Consider the following 18178-nt stretch of genomic DNA (forward strand, 5'->3'; position numbering starts at 1 on the left):
TATATGATGGTATATTTAATCCTTATTGCATGTGATACTCTGCAAAATGGGTATCATCTTTATTTTAATGAAATCTTGGAAAGGTTAAACTGTTTTCCCCAGTTCATATAATGAAAGTGCTTGGGTTTGGGTTGAAGCACAAGCCTCTCTGACTCTGAAATTGTAGATGGCTTATTTTTGAATTTTAATAAGGCATTTGACTATACTGGTATGAAATCATGGATAAGATGAAATGTGATTTGATACTGAGGATGGTTGGAATGAATTTATAACTAATAGAGCAATCTAATACATCAATATCAACCTCTCCTGTGATCTCGGGTGATGCACCAAAGGGCTCTGTCTCTAGCTTTAACTTAAAACTGTTTTCAAACAAAACTGCAGTATGGCTGAACCACACTAGTATAGGTTGGAGGAAGCCTTGGCTTAAGTTTAAGTGAAAAGGATTTAAGGACAGTGTTAGATTAACATTAATCTTATGGGCTAACAATGGCAATGTGAGGTCATGGCCAGAAAAAGCTAGGGTAAATTTACAGTACATTATTAAGAGTATAGCCCCCAGATATAATGTTTCTACTAAGCTGGTATTGTGTTAGGATCAGTGTGTCCTATTTTATGTAGAATTTTGACTAACTGTAGTGTGCAGAGAGAGCAACTGAGATAATGAAGAATTTAGACGTTATTAAAGGGTTAGAAGATGTTTCATCTGGAGAAGAAAGGAGAGGGCAAGTATAGATGTTAGATATTAGAAATTTTCCTTGCTAATTCTGTAGGCTAGAACTAAGATCTCTCAGGAAGATGATTTAGGGTCCCGTTACTAAAAACAGATATTTCTAACAGATGACCAGTTGTCCAAGTGAAGGGGGAAGGATAATCTAAAATCTCTTAATGGGGCTTCCCTGGTGGCGCAGTGGTTGAGAGTCCGCCTGCCGATGCAGGGGACACGGGTTCATGCCCCGGTCTGGGAAGATCCCACATGCCGCGGAGCGGCTGGGCCCGTGAGCCATGGCCGTTGAGCCTGCGCGTCCGGAGCCTGTGCTCCGCAACAGGAGAGGCCACAACAGTGAGAGGCCCACATACCGAAAAAATAAATAAATAAATAAAATCTCTTAATGGTGGAATTGGCTACTCCATGAGGCAGTGAACTGAGGTATTAGATTTATGTTCATGTGTAAGCCATGTGATCACAAATCTGTGTTGTTGTAGAAATGGATTCCTACATGAGTTAGGAATTGGTGGTTTTCAAACTATTTTAACCTCTCTCCACAGTAAGAAACACTTTTTCCATTGCAACCCAGTTATGAAATAACACATACCCATATTAAATGTGTTGCTGATATTTCCTATTATATTTTATTAACTTTAAAAGGCAGACTGCTGGGGCTTCCCTGGTGGCACAGTGGTTAAGAAGCCGCCTGCCAATGCATGGGACACGGGTTCGAGCCCTGGCCCAGGAAGATCCCACATGCTGCGGAGCAGCGAAGCCTGTGTGCCACAACTACTGAGCCCGCATGCCACAACTACTGAAGCCCGGGCCCCTAGAGCCCATGCTTTGCAACGAGAAGCCACAGCAATGAGAAGCCTGCGCACTGCAACGAAGAGTAGCCCCCGCTCGCCGCAACTAGAGAAAGCCTGCGCGTAGCAGCGAAGACCCAATGCAGCCAAAAAAATAAATAAAATAAAATAAATAAATAAAAAATAAATAAATAAAAGGCAGATTGCTAATCACTAAATTGATGTAACAACTCACTAATGGATTGACATTTAGTTTGAGATACACTGGACTAGAATAATCTCTAAAATCCTTGCAACACTATGATCCTAATTATTCCCACTCAATAATGTAAACTAAAAATTAGACCCAGAAAATTCCACATTGCAAATGCCTAGAGGTTATTAGTTAATTTTGAACATTAACATCTCTAGGGAGGCTGAAAGTTAGAAAATATTCTTGTGTCTTTTGATTCTTCCCACCTTTATCCTTGCCACCCCTGCTACCCCTCCCCCAAATCAGTCTTTTCCATCCTTAATTCTGCTTTTGCCCTTTTGAAGACTCTTCTTAATTAGTTTTTCATTATCTCATTTTCCACCTGAATTAAAATTTGGTGCCAGTTTGTTCTTTCATTTAATATTTTTCCTGGATTTATAACAACATTTTCAAATCGTTTACATAAACACCTAATCTTTTTTTTTTTTTTTTTGCAGTACGCGGGCCTCTCACTGTTGTGGCCTCTCCCGTTGCGGAGCACAGGCTCCGGACGCGCAGGCTCAGCGGCCATGGCTCACGGGCCCAGCCGCTCAGCGGCATGTGGGATCCTCCCGGACCAGGGCACGAACCAGTGTCCCCTGCATCGGCAGGTGGACCCACAACCACTGTGCCACCAGGGAAGCCCAACACCTAATCTTTTTTTTTTTTTTTTTTTTTTTTGCGGTACGTGGGCCTCTCATTGTTGTGGCCTCTCCCGTTGCGAAGCACAGGCTCCGGACGCGCAGGCTCAGCAGCCATGGCTCACGGGCCCAGCCGCTCCGCGGCACGTGGGATCTTCCCAGACCGGGGCATGAACCCGTGTCCCCTGAATCGGCAGGCGGACTCTCAACCACTGCGCCACCAGGGAAGCCCCCAACACCTAATCTTTACATGAGAAATAATTGACTTTCTTATTTGAAACCCATCATTTAAAAAGTATTATTATCTTTTATCTGAAATATTATGACACATAATTATTTAAGAGAGTTGCAAAAAAGAATAAAGAAAATAAGGATTTTCACTTTGGTTCACATAAGGAAGGCTAAGAAGACGTTCTGTGTAAACTTCATCACCAGATGTTTTTTTGTTTCAGAATGGTTCATCTGAGTAAATGGACAAGGTAAAAGGATGCAGTTTCTTAAAGTTGCTAAAGTCAGAGTTTGGAGGATTATATGAAGTGAAATGACAACTTTGTATTACACTAAAGAATTTATGATTATCATTAGTATTATGGAAAAAGTGATTCCCAAGTGCCATATCTGTTTCCTCTAATATTGTAAGGTGATTGGTAATGTTAACCCAGTTACCAGCTTGTGGACTGCTTTACTTTACTTTCTCTTTTCCCCTTCCTTCTTGAGGCATGCTAAATAATTGTGGATTTACTTAATATTCTCTAAACAAAGCACAGTTCAGTGGGTAGATTTACTGCAAATTATAATCATTTTTAGTAATTCCTCAAAGAGGCTGGACATGATTAGTTTTCAGAGTACAGGAGAAAGTAGTTTCCTAGCTGGAAACTACTTTCCACTTCTGAAACAGAAGAGATTATTTTTTAGAAAATTTATCTGTTTTAGCAAATTGCCCTGGGAAAATATAAGTGTAGTTTTAAAAAATGACTATTTAGTGTGTTAAGACCACTGAAGTAAGTTATGTGCACTTTTTATGAGCAGAGAGATTGAGATGGAGCAATAAGATAAAATTATCAGTAAAACTAAAAAAAATGATGAAGCACCTTATTATCTTTTAATTTAAACCCAATCAATGTAATTTATCCCTTTAAAAAAATATTTATTTTTGGCTGCGTTGAGTCTTTGTTGCTGCTTGTGGGCTTTTTCTCTAGTTGCGGCGAACGGGGGCTACTCTTTGTTGCAGTGCACAGGCTTCTCATTGCAGTGGCTTTTCTCATTGAGAGGCACAGGCTCTAGGCACGTGGGCTTCAGTAGTTGTGGCTCACGGGTTCTAGAGTTGTGGCGCATGGGCTTAAGTTGCTCTGTGGCATGTGGGATCTTCCTGGAGCAGGGATGGAACCCGTGTCCCCTGCATTGGCAGGTAGATTCTTAACCACTGCACCACCAGGGAAGTCCCTAATTTATCCTTTTGATTATGCTTTGATTCAGAAAGGCAACCACTCTGAATATAATTTGGCATATTCTTGCTAGTCTTTTTTTAATACATATATTTTCCAAAGATCATATTATGTTATATCTAATTTTGTGTCTTAATTTTTTAATGTAATTTTTCCGACTTGATATTATTCCATCGGATGGGTGTACGTACCTACCATACTTAACAGTTTCATTTTAAAAGCCAGTGATACACAGATTAAGACTTCTGAGTTTCAGGAACTGTTCAGATTCCTTTGTTCCACTGGAGTTAGGCTTTTTTTCTTTTTTCCTTGAAATAGGTGTTTTCTTGGATCTTGAACATTTTTAAACAAAAAGATTCTGATTGTAGTAATATTTGATCTAGACTGTATTTTTTTCTTTTCCCATTGATAATGTCTCATCAAATTTAGTACACTCTTAGAAGAATGTAATAGTAGGACACAGCTTGAGGCTTAAAGATATTTTTAAGTTATTACGTATTCTCCCATTCATATCAAAATTAGGGAAGGCGATAGACCTAAGAATTATTGAATATTTCCTTCATTTATTTGCCATATTATTCTTTTCTTTCTGTATTGTTGCTTAATTCAGACATTTTGGAAGGCACCTATGCTCACCCCTATACCACTAATGCAGACATTTTGAATAAATGATGTAACAGTTTTTCCCTTTGGATGTCAAGCATTAAAAGAAGCCATTGCATAACATAGTGTCCCCCCTTTTTTTATTACTCAAACGAAGGTAGCAATATACAGAATGTGTGGAATGTTTAACAAAGGCTGATATACTAATAGCTCTTAGCTGTGAGTTACAGCAGGCTTAATATTGTTGAAGTTGGTGTTAACAATTTGTCCGTTTTGATACATGGTAGTAGGGAAGGATATGGGCTGGAAGTCTAAGCATGGAACTGAGTCAGAATCATGAGGCTGGAAGTGACTTCTGGTCTTTTGTCAAAGCCAGTTGATCACTCTGCTGTTTTCCCTTATTCATTTAAAAAAAATTATTTATTTATTTATTTGGCTGTGCCAGGTCTTAGTTGTGGCACACGGTATCTTTAGCTGTGGCACATGAGATCTAGTTCCCTGACCAGGGATCGAATCCCGGCCCCCTGCATTGGGAGTGTGGAGTCTTAACCTCTGGACCACCACGGAAGTCTCTCCTTATTCATTTAATATCAGTAAATCTCACTAGTTTACAGCTAACATCCTTATTTTTCTATATGCCAGGCTAAGTGGTTTTTACATGAACTATTAGCTAGTTATTGTGAACTGCTCGTCACCATGTTAGAAAAATAATCAAGTATTTTGTGTGATGAGATCTGTTTTCAGTTTGATTTGTGGTTGGTTGCTCATGCATTATGATGTACGATATGCCTGTTTGTAAACTTTCTTACTGTCTTACGCAAGGTGAATTGATTTTTCTACATATAGCAGTAGAGGCATTCTTGTAAAAAGCAGTTGTTTTGGCCTTTGTGTTGTAGAATTGCAGTATGTTAGAAGTACTTGAGGTGGATTTAAAAAAAATCTGGGGGGGGGATTTTAAATTTTTTTATTAAGAAAACAAATAAGGGAGTTACTTGGTGTATCCTCAATGGGATCATGACTCCTGGAATTGAAATTTGTTCTGAATCGTGAGAGAGGCAGCCAGACCTGTGGGTGTGGATGGCACCTGAACTGTGGGTCAGAGCCAGGACGGCGTTGGGAGTAGTGGAAACGCACTTAACCTTTCTTGGCTGTAATTTTAAAGGCTGCATTTTAGTTTTTTTTTTTTTTTTTTTTTTTGCGGTACGCGGGTCTCTCACTGTTGTGGCCTCTCCCGTTGCGGAGCACAGGCTCCGGACGCGCAGGCTCAGCAGCCATGGCTCACGGGCCCAGCCGCTCCGCGGCATGTGGGATCTTCCCGGACCGGGGCACGAACCTGTGTCCCCTGCATCAGCAGGCAGACTCTCAACCACTGCGCCACCAGGGAAGCCCTGCATTTTAGTTTTCATTGATTCATTAGCCTTCGCTCCTAAATATAAATATAATGTTGAAAGGTATGGACATTTTGTGTGTGTGTGTGTGTGTATGTGAGTGTGTTTTAGTAGAAGGTAGTAGTGGGTGGGAGTGTAGTTGTTAGGGAAAAGTAAGAACAGAGGGATCCTGCTTTTTCTTCTTTCTTTATTTTCCAGTGCCCTCCCTTACCCCATGTATTAATCAGTAGGTACCAGTAACTTTAAAATGTTAAGTGGAAAATTTGCCTAATTTATTTAACAATTGGAATTGGACAATAAAAATACCAAGACAAGTAAATAGCACAGAGAACCCATTTCCTTTATGATTTCAAATGGTAAATATGAAATAACTGCACGTTTCCTCCTTCCAGTGGATTCTCCATCCTTGTCTTTCTCCGAAGGTTAGCACAGGTTCAGATGACCAGATGTCATTCTTTGCTTTGACCTAAAGATCCTAGATGTTTGCTCCTCAGCATGACTCCTTACCTTTAATGACATGGAACTCAAAGCAGCTGTCATTTCCTTCTTTTGCCATGGATTGCATCGATGCTGTTAGATCTGTAGTGAAGCTAGTCTGAAGATGTCATGGGAATGAGCAAATAGTGGTTTTAGTTAATTGTTTATTATCAAAGGAGTTGTAGAGAACTTTGAAAAGCACATGGAAGAAATTAATGAGCCCTAATTCTATTTCTCATAGACAAATCATTAGTGCATTTTTCCAGTGTTTTTTCTGTGTGTTATAAAATTATAATCTCAATTAAATTGAGTAATAGGTTGTGGGGGGAAGACCTTCAGAGATAATCTCAGATCATGGTTAAAATTTTAGTAAATCATCATTATCTGGGGGTGGCTCGTTGTAGGGAACTGAGACCTCTGCTGACCTAGGTAATCAGGCAGAGGTGTTAGTACTGATAAGTATCCCCTGGAGCGATTAGGGTCATAGCTTTGTGGCTAGGTTGCTGTTGGGGAAAAGGAGGAGGTCAGGGGTTTGGACTCCTGAATTTCCCTCTCCTTGCTTGAACCAAAAGACCCTCTGGGTTTGGTCAGAATAGGTGTTTATATAATTAGCTGTGGCCAAATTATAGAGCCCCTAAAGTAAAAACGTGTCCCAATCCCTGCCATACCACAATCAAATTAATCTAAAAACCAGATAATCTCCCAGTCATTGAGAATTCATACAGAATGTATGATTCTGTATCCTTTCTATATGAAAGGTTTCTTGATTTTGATTTCAGTATAATGGTAATGAATCATCTTGAAATTGGGAGAGTAGTTCAGGCTGGTATGGCTGTCCTAATCAGGGTGCCCTTTAGATTTTGCTCATAACACTTGAGAGAGACAGAAGCTAGCAAGATTGGTAGTGGGTTCATTTGTGGGGTAAATAGCCCAAATAATCCAATATTCAACAATTCTGTAAGTGGATTGACATTCTGTCAGTTATACAAAGGAACTTAGAAGCTTTCTTTTGGGAAATTTGCCTTATGTGATTCTCCATATACGTGCTGTTTCACTTTACATGACTCATTCACAATGTGTGTATTAAGTCTAGGAGAAGTGTCATTTTTGAAAAATTAGAATTTCCTAGAATATATTAGATCTTTGGAAGAAGGTTGACCACTTGTTTCATTATAGAAATGTGTAGCCGCAATACTAATTTATTCTTGTAACTTAATTTATGGATAAAAGTTATTACTTGTTAACTAGTATTTTTCTTTCCAGTTTCTCTTCAGCAACGGGTAGCAGAATTGGAAAAAATTAATGCAGAATTTTTACGTGCAAAGCAGCAGCTTGAGCAAGAATTTAATCAAAAGAGAGCAAAATTTAAAGAGTTGTATTTGGCTAAAGAGGGTAAGTTTATAAGTCTTCCCCTAACCCCCATACTAAAACTGCCTTAAAATGTCAAGTTTCTTGGTAGTACAATGTTAATTTTATCATTGAATAAATCTTGATTTTATTTCTACTTGCATAGTATAATAGAAACCTATTTAGAGGCTAGGGTTAATAATGAAATTGAAAAACAAGTTGAATAATGCATTATTCAGATATTCCTTTGTCTTTTGCCCTTGATGATATTTAAGATGGTAGGCTAGATAGTCCTGGGACACAGGACTTTCAGTCCCCTTAGCACTTGGGAGATAGCCCCGGGCAAATCAGGACTGTTGGCATTCTAATAATAGCCTTAGCCGTGTTATAGTAAAACTGACATTTCATGTAATTTATTCAACAAATGTTAATTATCAGTTAATATGTTTAATACCTACTATGAGGTGGGCATTGTGCCTAGGTGCTGGGTATACAGAAGAGGCAAGATTCATGTGGCTCTTTTACTCATAGAAGTTGAACTCTACTGAGGAAAACAGATTAAGTAATAGTGAGTTGTTTAAAAAAAAGCAAAGTGTATAAGGCAAACGTATGAGAACATATCACGAGGGAGATCTACTCTGAAGGATGAGGGAAAGGGTTTACATTTTGGGTATTGACATAGGAAAGTATAGATATGATTTCCACAGCCCTCTAGACCAGTGAGTGATTCTCAAAGTGTGATTGTGGAATAGCAGCATCAACGTTATTATCTCCTGGGAAACTTGTTAGAAATGCAAAATTTTGGATCCTACCCCAGACTTATTGAGCCAGACACTCTGGGATTAGGGTCTAGCAGTCAGTGTTTTAAGAAGCTCACCAGGTAATTCAGATGCACACCAAATTTTGGGAACCACTGCTCTAGTATAGACCAGCAGCTCTCAAACTTTAAAGTGGATGAAAATCACCTGGAGAACTTGTTGGAACACGGTATGTTGGGCTGGAGCCTGAGAATTTGCATTTCTAATAAACTTGTAGGCGATTGCAGTATGGCCAGTCCAAGGGCCACAGTTTGAGAACCACTACTCTCGACCAGTGATCCTTCAACTTTTAAGTTTATATACTCGTAAAATGATTATAAACATCCCTCACACCTTAAAAATTTTTAAATTTTAAAAGTAAAAATTTCGAAGGATGTAAATTCTATCGTATTGTTAATACTGACAATTTAAATTAAAACTTCATGCTTTAAAACATATCCAGTGGAATCTGTCATAGTGATTTAATATCCAACACCATCCATTTAATAAAAAATACATGAATAGGGCTTCCCTGGTGGCGCAGTGGTTGAGAGTCCGCCTGCTGATGCAGGCAACACGGGTTTGTGCCCTGGTCTGGGAAGATCCCACATGCCGCGGAGTGGCTGGGCTTGTGAGCCATGGCCGCTGAGCCTGTGCGTCCAGAGCCTGTGCTCCACAATGGGAGAGGCCACAGCAATGAGAGGCCCGTGTACCGCAAGAACAAACAAACAAACATGAATAAATTCTTCAGGAATTTTACATTTTTCTCCTCCTTGTGTTAGGTGTTTTTTTTTTTTAACATCTCCCTCAGAATTTTATTCTAAAAAGTGTTTTTTAGCACACAGACCTGAGTGTGCATCAGAATTTTACCTATAGGATTTGTTAAAACAAAGATTGCTGGGCTGCAACCCCAGAGTTTCTGATTCACTAGGTCTGTGGGATCCTAGAATTTGCATTTCTAGAAAGTTACCAGGTGATGCTGATATTGTTGGTTCAGGGGCCACACTTTGAGAACCACTGGCCTAAAGTAATATTTTGTGCTTGAAAGCCATTGAAAAAAATTGGTCAGACGTCTCTGCAATAAAAATATGCATGTAAATTTCTTTTGTATTGAGATATCATTACAATTAAGAACACAATTGATTACATAAATATTGTACACACTCAAAAGTAATTATTAAGTTGTAAAAATTATTGGAAATGCAGGTCTTATGAGATATACTGGTTCTCCCTCCCAAGTAAGTCGTTAACCTCTGGTGAATATTATTAATGTCTAGAAAAAAGGTATGTTTCAGTTTTTTTTTTTAATGGATATAAGTTGGGAGTTTCCTGGTGGCCTAATGGTTAGGATTCTGGGCTTTCACAGCTATGGCCCAGGTTCAGTCCCTGGTCAGGGAACTGAGATCGCATAAGCCGCACGGTGTGGCAAAAAAAAAAAAAAAAAGCTATAAGTTAAGCCCTTGATCTCATAACTAAGTAGACGGAAATAGAAGTGTTTTTTTTTTAAATAGTGACTTATTCTCTTAACTCTTTCTGAATTACGTGTTAAATCACATAGTGCTCTAGCTTCAAAAATATTTTTGTTCTATAGGCTGACAGCTCAAACAGATCTTCTTTCAGTTTTGTTGAAGCAGACTTTGCATTCCACATGACCTGCCAAGAGATTTGTTACCCAGTTATTAGTCATTCACTTTTTAAAAATAAGTTTATTTATTCATTTATTTCTGGCTGTGTTGGGTCTTCGTTGCTGCACGCAGGCTTTCTCTAGTTGCAGCGAGCGGGGGCTACTCTTCATTGCGGTGTGCAGGCTTCTCATTGCGGTGGCTTCTCTTGTTGGGGAGCACGGGTTCTAGGTGCGTGGGCCTCAGTAGTTGTGGCATGTGGGCTCAGTAGTTGTGGCTTGCGGCCTCTAGAGCTCAGGCTCAGTAGTTGTGGCACACGGGCTTAGTTGCTCCGCGGCATGTGGGATCTTCCTGGACCAGGGCTTGAACCTGTGTCCCCTGCATTGGGAGGTGGATTCTTAACCACTGAGGCACCAGGGAAGCCCAGTCATTCACTTTTTTCTTACTGACGTTGATATTTTAAATTGTTCCTCTGGTTTGATATCACAGAGAAGTTTTTACACAGTAAGGTAGTGAATCATAGTAAAACTCAGGATGGATGAATGCCTTTCATTTGTTAAGTAGGGAGAAGGGTGCTAAGAAAAGGAAGGTGGGCAAAGAGAATTTACACATAAATACCCCTCTGTTTTAGGAAAGATTATTTATGGAAGTTGAGGATCTAGAGTTTGATTCCTTTAAAACAACATGTGCCTCTGAATCCCTTGGAAAGTCTTTACGTACCCCCTCGGGTACATGTACCCCACTTTGAAGATCACTGTCCTGGAGTGGTGTTATTCAGACTATATGTTGTAACTCATTGATGGATAGCAAAATTGAGTGCGTTGTGACCAGCAAGTTTTAAAAAGAAATGCAGTGGAAAATAACAGCACATTATTTACTTGGTAAGGTTAATAAGTAAGTATAATTGAACAAAATTTTTTGTTTCAGTTACATATACACACGTATGTATAGAGTTGTGTGATAAAATATATTTTTTGCTGTGAATTGTGGTAAAAGCAGTTTGAAAGCCACTGTTCAATAGGATGGAAGATTCCTAGGCCTCACAGAATTCAGCCCGTGGCTTGGAAAGCTTTACTGACTGTAGTGTGGGATGGGATTCTGTTTTCTCGTGGGTTGCAGGAGGGCTGGCTGTTCCCTATTAATTTTGTTCCTTCATAGGATGACAAGGAGATGGGAAAGCTGGTGTTCCTGTCTAGGCATTGTGGCAGTCTGCAAGGCACTGTGGAGGTTGGGATGAAAGAAACATGGTTTTCATCTTCAAGAAAGTATAGTTGGCTTCCCTGGTGGCGCAGTGGTTGAGAGTCCGCTTGCCGATGCAGGGGACACCGGTTCGTGCCCCGGTCCGGGAAGATCCCACATGCCGCGGAGCGGCTGGGCCCATGAGCCTTGGCGCGTCCAGAGCCTGTGCTCCGCAACGGGAGAGGCCACAACAGTGAGAGGCCCGCGTGCCGCAAAAGAAAAAAAAAAAAAGTATAGTCTACTGGGGTAGATAATACATTTTGCACACTACCATTGTTATTTGAATATATGTTGTTGTCCTGAGAAATGAGTTCTGTCCAGTTCTTCAGTATGTTCATGTGAATTTGTTAACATCTCCCTTTTAAATTTTGTTTTAACCTTGAATTGATGAAATAATACTTTAAACTCTGTGCAATGGTATGTTCTTGTCAGGGTGAGTTTAATACATTTTAGAGTGTATGTATGAGGTCGTGGCAGTATTCCTCTGATGATCAATTCAAACTCACTGTGATACTAGCTAGTGGCATTCTCTTTTCTCTTCACTTCTCACAACCAGTAATTCTGATGCTTGTTCATCCTCTCTACTTTTTTCTTTCAGTCTTTGCTTATCCAATAAATTCAAGTTTATCTTGTCCAAAGTTTGTTCATTTTGCTTTCTGTTTTTCTCTGTCCCCCCCGTTCCTTATCTTCTTTTTTTAAATTATAAAATTGACTTTTCTGTAAAATTCTGAAGAAATGAAAATTACTAAGAACCTCTCATTTCTGAAATACGTTATCAATTGCAGTTTTATATCTCTGAGCAGCTTGTAATATGGGTTTGTTCAAAAACATGCCTGGTATGTTAAATTGCTTTGACTGCATCTAGACCCAATTAGTAATCTGTATGTGTATTATTGTATCTTTACCATCTGAAGTTCTCAATGAACTTAAACTGGCCATAAAGAACAGGTGAGGTAACTTATTACAAAATTTCAAAGGGAATACTGTGATCCTTTTTAAGAGTTTTTGGTGTCATTTCTAAAGAAATTGCAGTGTGTAAAAGGTAATTTTTTTTTTTTTTTGCGGTATGCGGGCTTCTCACTGTTGTGGCCTCTCCCGTTGCAGAGCACAGGCTCCGGACGCGCAGGCCCAGCGGCCATGGCTCACGGGCCCAGCCGCTCTGCGGCATGTGGGATCTTCCCAGACCGGGGCACGAACCCATGTCCCCTGCATCGGCAGGCGGATTCTCAACCACTGCACCACCAGGGAAGCCTGGTAAATGTTGATTTAGTTTATGGCTTGGCTGTTTGCCTATATCATAATAAAAAACAAATTGAAAGATGTCCTCTAAAGCAGCAGCTTATATTATTGCATGAAGTATAAATCTAGTCTTCTATGATTGTCACAGGTGATAACAGTGTAAGCCATGGTTTTGATGTGTTCAGTAGTCTTTATCTTTCAGCAAACCAGGTCACAGTAACCCCAGAAGTCCAAACATTGGTGTTTTTCCCAGTAAGAATAGCTTTTGCTTTGGCGTTGTAATAGCTGTGCTTTCATTTATTTGGAGAGTGGCTGAAATATAAGTGCAAATAGTAATGAGGAGTGCTAATAAAAGGGATTATTACCTCTTGACTCTTCTTACTGTATGTTCCTGCCTTAGTACCCATTCTTTTCCCAGCTGTCTTCAACTGGGAATGTTATAAATATTTCTGAAAGTTTTGTTGCTTTTCTGTTGAACTTGAAAAAGGGTTTTAACTTTCAAAAAAAAGTTTTTGATTTAGCTTTCTGCTTTAACCAATTTCAGTACAAAGTTTGGCACTGCAACAGTGTTAGTGTTTTGGAAATCCTCAATCTTGGGCAATGAGTAAGAGCCTGTTACATGAGGGAGCAAACAAAAGGCCATAGAGTTCTCAATTTGAAGGAGAATAGTAGAAATAGAGCTTATGTTAGTCACCAGAAGACAGTGGAATTTTCTAGTGGTGTTCAAAAGGATTTTGTACATGGTTATTACATATATAAAGCTCTGACGCTAACTAACCAGAGCAATAGTTAAAAGCTAGGTTTAGGAAGATACTTATGTTTCAGATGCCTTAAGTTGGTACTTAGATATGGAAATAAAACTAGAGTATATTTAAAAACTTAAAAACCATTAGAAATCTTGGAAACAATAAGTAAATTGAAATAAGGTAAGTAGATGGTTTAAATGGTAGACACAGATTTTAAAAATTAGAAAATGGTATTGAGGAGTTCTCCTTCCCAGTGAGACAGAGAAATATGAAAGAGCAATTGACACAGAGGATGAGTTGAGTCTCCAACACACATCAAAAAGAATTCCAGGAGAAGATAATGGAGGGAGTAGTAGAGAATATTTGAGGAGATAATAACTGAGATTTTTTCAAGCATTAAGAAACAGAAGTGAGTCCTCAACATAAATACTGAGTACCAAGTAGGGTAAATAATAGTAAATTCATACTTTGACACATCTTAAACTGTGGAACCTCAAGAATGAAAAGAAAATATTGAAAGCTACCAGAGGGAAGTAATAATTATGCTGACAGGAGATACCACATAAGCAGAATAGATGCCTGGAGACAATGAAATAAGATCTTCAGAGTGCAGAGAAAAAGCAGTTGTCAACCTAAAATTTTATGTACAGCTAAATTATTTAAGAGGGAGAGCAAATAAGATATTTCAGGCATACAAAAACTGAGAGCATTTATCTCCCACATAAATCACCAAAGAACTAGTAAAGATAACATTTACAAGAAAAGTAAACATAGAGGGAATATATAGGATATAAGAGACAGTACCAACCATAGAAACTAATAAATCTGACTATAAAAAACAAAACTAAAAAACTTGAGTTCATTTTAATTTTTTAAAAGAAGAAAATAGGGCCTCCCTGGTGGCGCGGTGGTTGGGAGTCTGCCTGCCGATGCAGGGGATACGGGTTCGTGCCCCGGTCTGGGAGGATCCCATATGCCGTGGAGCGGCTGGGCCCGTGAGCCATGGCCGCTGGGCCTGCGCGTCCGGAGCCTGTGCTCCGCAACGGGAGAGGCCACAACAGTGAGAGGCCCGCATACCGCAAAAAAAAAAATAAATAAATAAAAGAAGAAAATAAAACAAATGAGGCAATAATAACAAAATTGGAACTTATGGCAAACAGCATTGTAGGGATATAGAAGGGTATTTCACAATGAATGAAACCATCTACAAAGAGAATGTAATAATCATGAACTTGTCTGTACCTAACAAAATAGCCATGGCATGTCATAAAGAAACAAAAGGTGATAGAGTTACAAGAAGTTGATAACTGCACACATATGAGATGTTTAACATTATATCAATTGCTAGATCAAGCAGTAGGTAGATATAACAACTTTGAGCAATGGAATTTTAAAAAGTTTGATCTCCTAGGAATGATGTACCCAAGAAACTGAAAATATACATTCTTTTATATTCATAAGGAACACTTAAAATATTGTGTATATCTCAAAGGAATACTCAACGTATTTTAAAAATCAAGCTACTTACCATGTTTTGTTACCTATTGCAGTTAGAAAGGTTTTAAGCAACAATGTAAATGTTTTTTAAAGTTTGGAAACCAAGAATGCATTCCTGTTGCTCATGAGTTCAAGAGGAAATCATAATGAAGATTGCAAAATACTTAGAATACAGTGAATATACTTGTGGGATGCAGCTAAAACAATACTTTGAAAATAAGCTTATAACTTTAAAAACGTTTATTAAAGCTAATTTATTAAAAGACATGAGAAATTGAAACTAAATGATATAAATGTTCAACTCCAGAAGCTAGAAAAAAGAGTGAACCCAAAGGAAATAGAAGAAATAAAATAATAATAGAAATCAATGAAGTAGAAAGCAAAGTTAAGAGTTAAGCTCAATAAAATCAAAAGCACATGTTTTGGATGAAAGCTATAATTTGAAAAGATACAAGTGTTCATAGCAGCACTATATTTTTAAAAATTAAAAAAAAAATTTAATTGAAGTATAGTTGATTTACAGTGTTACAGATACCACATGGTGTTTGTCTTTCTGTATCTGACTTACTTCACTTAATATGATAACCCTATTTATAATAGCCAAGACATGGAAACAACCCAAGTGCCCATCAACAGATGATTGGTTTAAGAAGATGTGATATATAGAGAGACACACACATGCGTGTGTGCGCACAATGGAATACTATTCAGCCATAAAAAAGAATGAACTGTTGCCATTTGCAGCAACATAGATGGACCTAGAGAATATCATACTAAGTGAAGTAGGTTAGAGGAAGACAAATATATGATACCGCTTATGTAGAATCTAAAGAATAATACAAACAAATAACATACAAAACAGAAACAGATTCACAGACATAGAAAACACACTAAGGTTACCAAAGGGGGAAGGGAGATGGGGAGGGATATATTAGGCATATGAGATTAACAGATAACAAACTACTATACATAAAATAGATAAACAATAAGAATTTACTATATAAAATAGGGAACTGTATTCAATATCTTATAATAACCTATAATGGAAAATAATATAAAAAATATGTAACTGAATCACTTTGCTGTATACCTGAGACTAACACAATATTGTAAATCAACTTAAAAAATAACACATCTTTTGGTTAAAAAAACTAATAAAACTAATAAAAAGACACAATTACTGGTACAGTAGAGATGTGAAAACATAAGAGTACTGTGCATGTATGTCTATGCCAAAAAAATTATAAATTTAGATGAATAATTTTCTAGGAAATATGAGTTACCAGAATTACCTTAAATAGACACTGAATAAACCATAACCATAAGAGAAACGGAATCAATAAACAGAATTCTTACTCACAAAAGTATGTCACAGGCATAAGTTTTATAGGCAAATTTTAAAAAATCTTCAAGGGAAATTTGTTCCTGTCTTTTATATACTATGTTAGTAACAAGAAAAAGCTAGAGAGCTATCCACTTCATTTTGTGGGATTAGTACAATGGAAGCAGTAATACTAGTGTACCAATAAACCAGTCTTGTTTATGACCATAGACTTTAAAATCCTAAATAAAATTGACTTCAGGGACTTCCCTGGTGGCCCAGTGGTTAAGACACTGTGCTTTCAATGCAGGGGGCGCGGGTTCGATCCCTGGTCAGGGAACTAAGATCCCACATGCCACGCGGTGCAGTTAAAAAATTGTTTTTAAAAAATTGATTTCAGCAGAGTATTAAAACATAGTATATACCGTGACCATACATACTAGGAGCACAAGGATAGTTTAACATTGCAACATCTATTGATGTAACTCACTGCATTAACAAGTGAAATGAGAAAAACCAGAAAGCACATTCAATAAAAGTTAATACACTTTAGTAATATGAGTTCATACTAGTTCCTGGCAAATGAGGAATTGAGGGGGCCTCTCTGTTTCTATTAGAAACTAATAGAATGTATTATACTTCATGACAAAACAAGACAAGAAGGCCTATTGTCAGTACTTTAATTCATTTTAGTACTGTAGGTCCTCCTAGCCAATGCAATAAAATAAAAAGAAATTAGTTATAAAATTTGGGAAGTTAATGATAATTTTGTCTCTGTGGAGTCCATATGATTAACAACATAGAGGAACCAAGAGAATCCACACTATTAGAACTGAGGAGAGTTATCAGCATTGTTGGAATGAAGATCAATATAGAAGAATCAATAATGTTTCTTTATATCAGTAACAACTAGAGAAGTAAAAGAAGAAAAAGCAACCCTGAAGTAAATAAAAGACAAAAAGAAAAAAAAATCATAATCCTTAGTTACTTGGGAATAAGTCTGAACAAAGGTGTGCAAAACTTTTATAGAGGAAAGTTACAAAACAGTGTTAAAGGACATAAAAGAAAGCCTGAATAAATGGAATGAGATACCATGTTCATATGTGGAAAGACCTAGTGTTGTAAAGATGCTAACTCTCACTTCAATCTATAAGTTCAGAGCAATTCCAGTGAAAATCTAGTTTTTTCCCTTATTGGATCTTCCAGACTGTCTTCAGATTTACAAGGAAGAACAGGCTCAAGAAGATGGTGACCCACTATAGGTAACTGCCAATTTATAGGAAATGCAAAGAAAAAGAACAAGTTCATCTATATTATAGGTATGCAGTTAGCAAATCCAGACTGTGCGAAGTTCTACGAGACAAGCTAGTTTCCTCAACAAATAAAGTACAAGGAGAAAAGAGATGGAGGGGGAAACCTATAGATTAATAGAGACTTAAGATATATATCAACTAGCTGTAGTATATGGACATTTTTGGATTCTGATTCAAAGAGCTGAAGTGTTTTTTAAAAATTAGACAAGTGGAAATTTCAACACTGGTTTGATGATATTCAGGTATTAATTTTTTTCAGGTGTGAAAATGGTCCTTATAAAGTGAAATAAGGCAGTCAGAAAAAGACAGTATGATTCCACTTATATGAGGTGCCTAGAAAAATTAAACTTAGAGAAAGAAAGTAGAATGTGGTTGCCAAGGGCTTAGAGGAGGGGGGAAATAGGGAGTTGCTGTTTAGTGGGTATAGTTTTAGTTTTGTAAGATGACAAGTTCTGGAGATTGGTTGCACAGCAAGGTGAATAACTTAACACCACTGAACTGTACACTTAAAAATGATTAAGATGGTAAATTTTGTGTTACATGTACTTTTTAAAAATGGTCTTTATCTTTTAGGGTTACATACTGAAATATTTATGCATAAATGATAAGTTTGAGAGGTCCATTTCTAGAATGGTAATATGAGGAGCTCACAGACGCACTGCCCAGCAAAACTTGGGAAAATTATTTTAAAGAACAACCATTTAAAGTCTCTAGAAGTAGTCCTAAGGCATATAACAAATGAAACATTTTTCCAAG

General features: G+C 37.8%; 1 protein-coding gene across 2 annotated transcripts in view; it reads left to right on the forward strand.

Annotated features, from left to right (window-relative positions):
- RABEP1 (rabaptin, RAB GTPase binding effector protein 1) overlaps positions 1-18178 on the forward strand; it is a 107521-nt gene that overhangs the window by 29752 nt on the left and 59591 nt on the right. Inside the window, exon 2 of one of the 2 annotated variants that reach the window (XM_082604074.1) lies at positions 7565-7693. The exons of the other annotated variant lie outside the window; for it this stretch is intronic. Within the exon in view, the coding sequence (XP_082460200.1) occupies positions 7565-7693 (129 nt within the window). The remainder of the gene's footprint in view (positions 1-7564; positions 7694-18178) is intronic. 2 annotated transcript variants of the gene reach the window in all.

Source organism: Mesoplodon mirus, assembly GCF_964341445.2.
Source record: "Mesoplodon mirus genome assembly, chromosome: 18".
Taxonomy (NCBI): Eukaryota; Metazoa; Chordata; class Mammalia; order Artiodactyla; family Ziphiidae; genus Mesoplodon; species Mesoplodon mirus.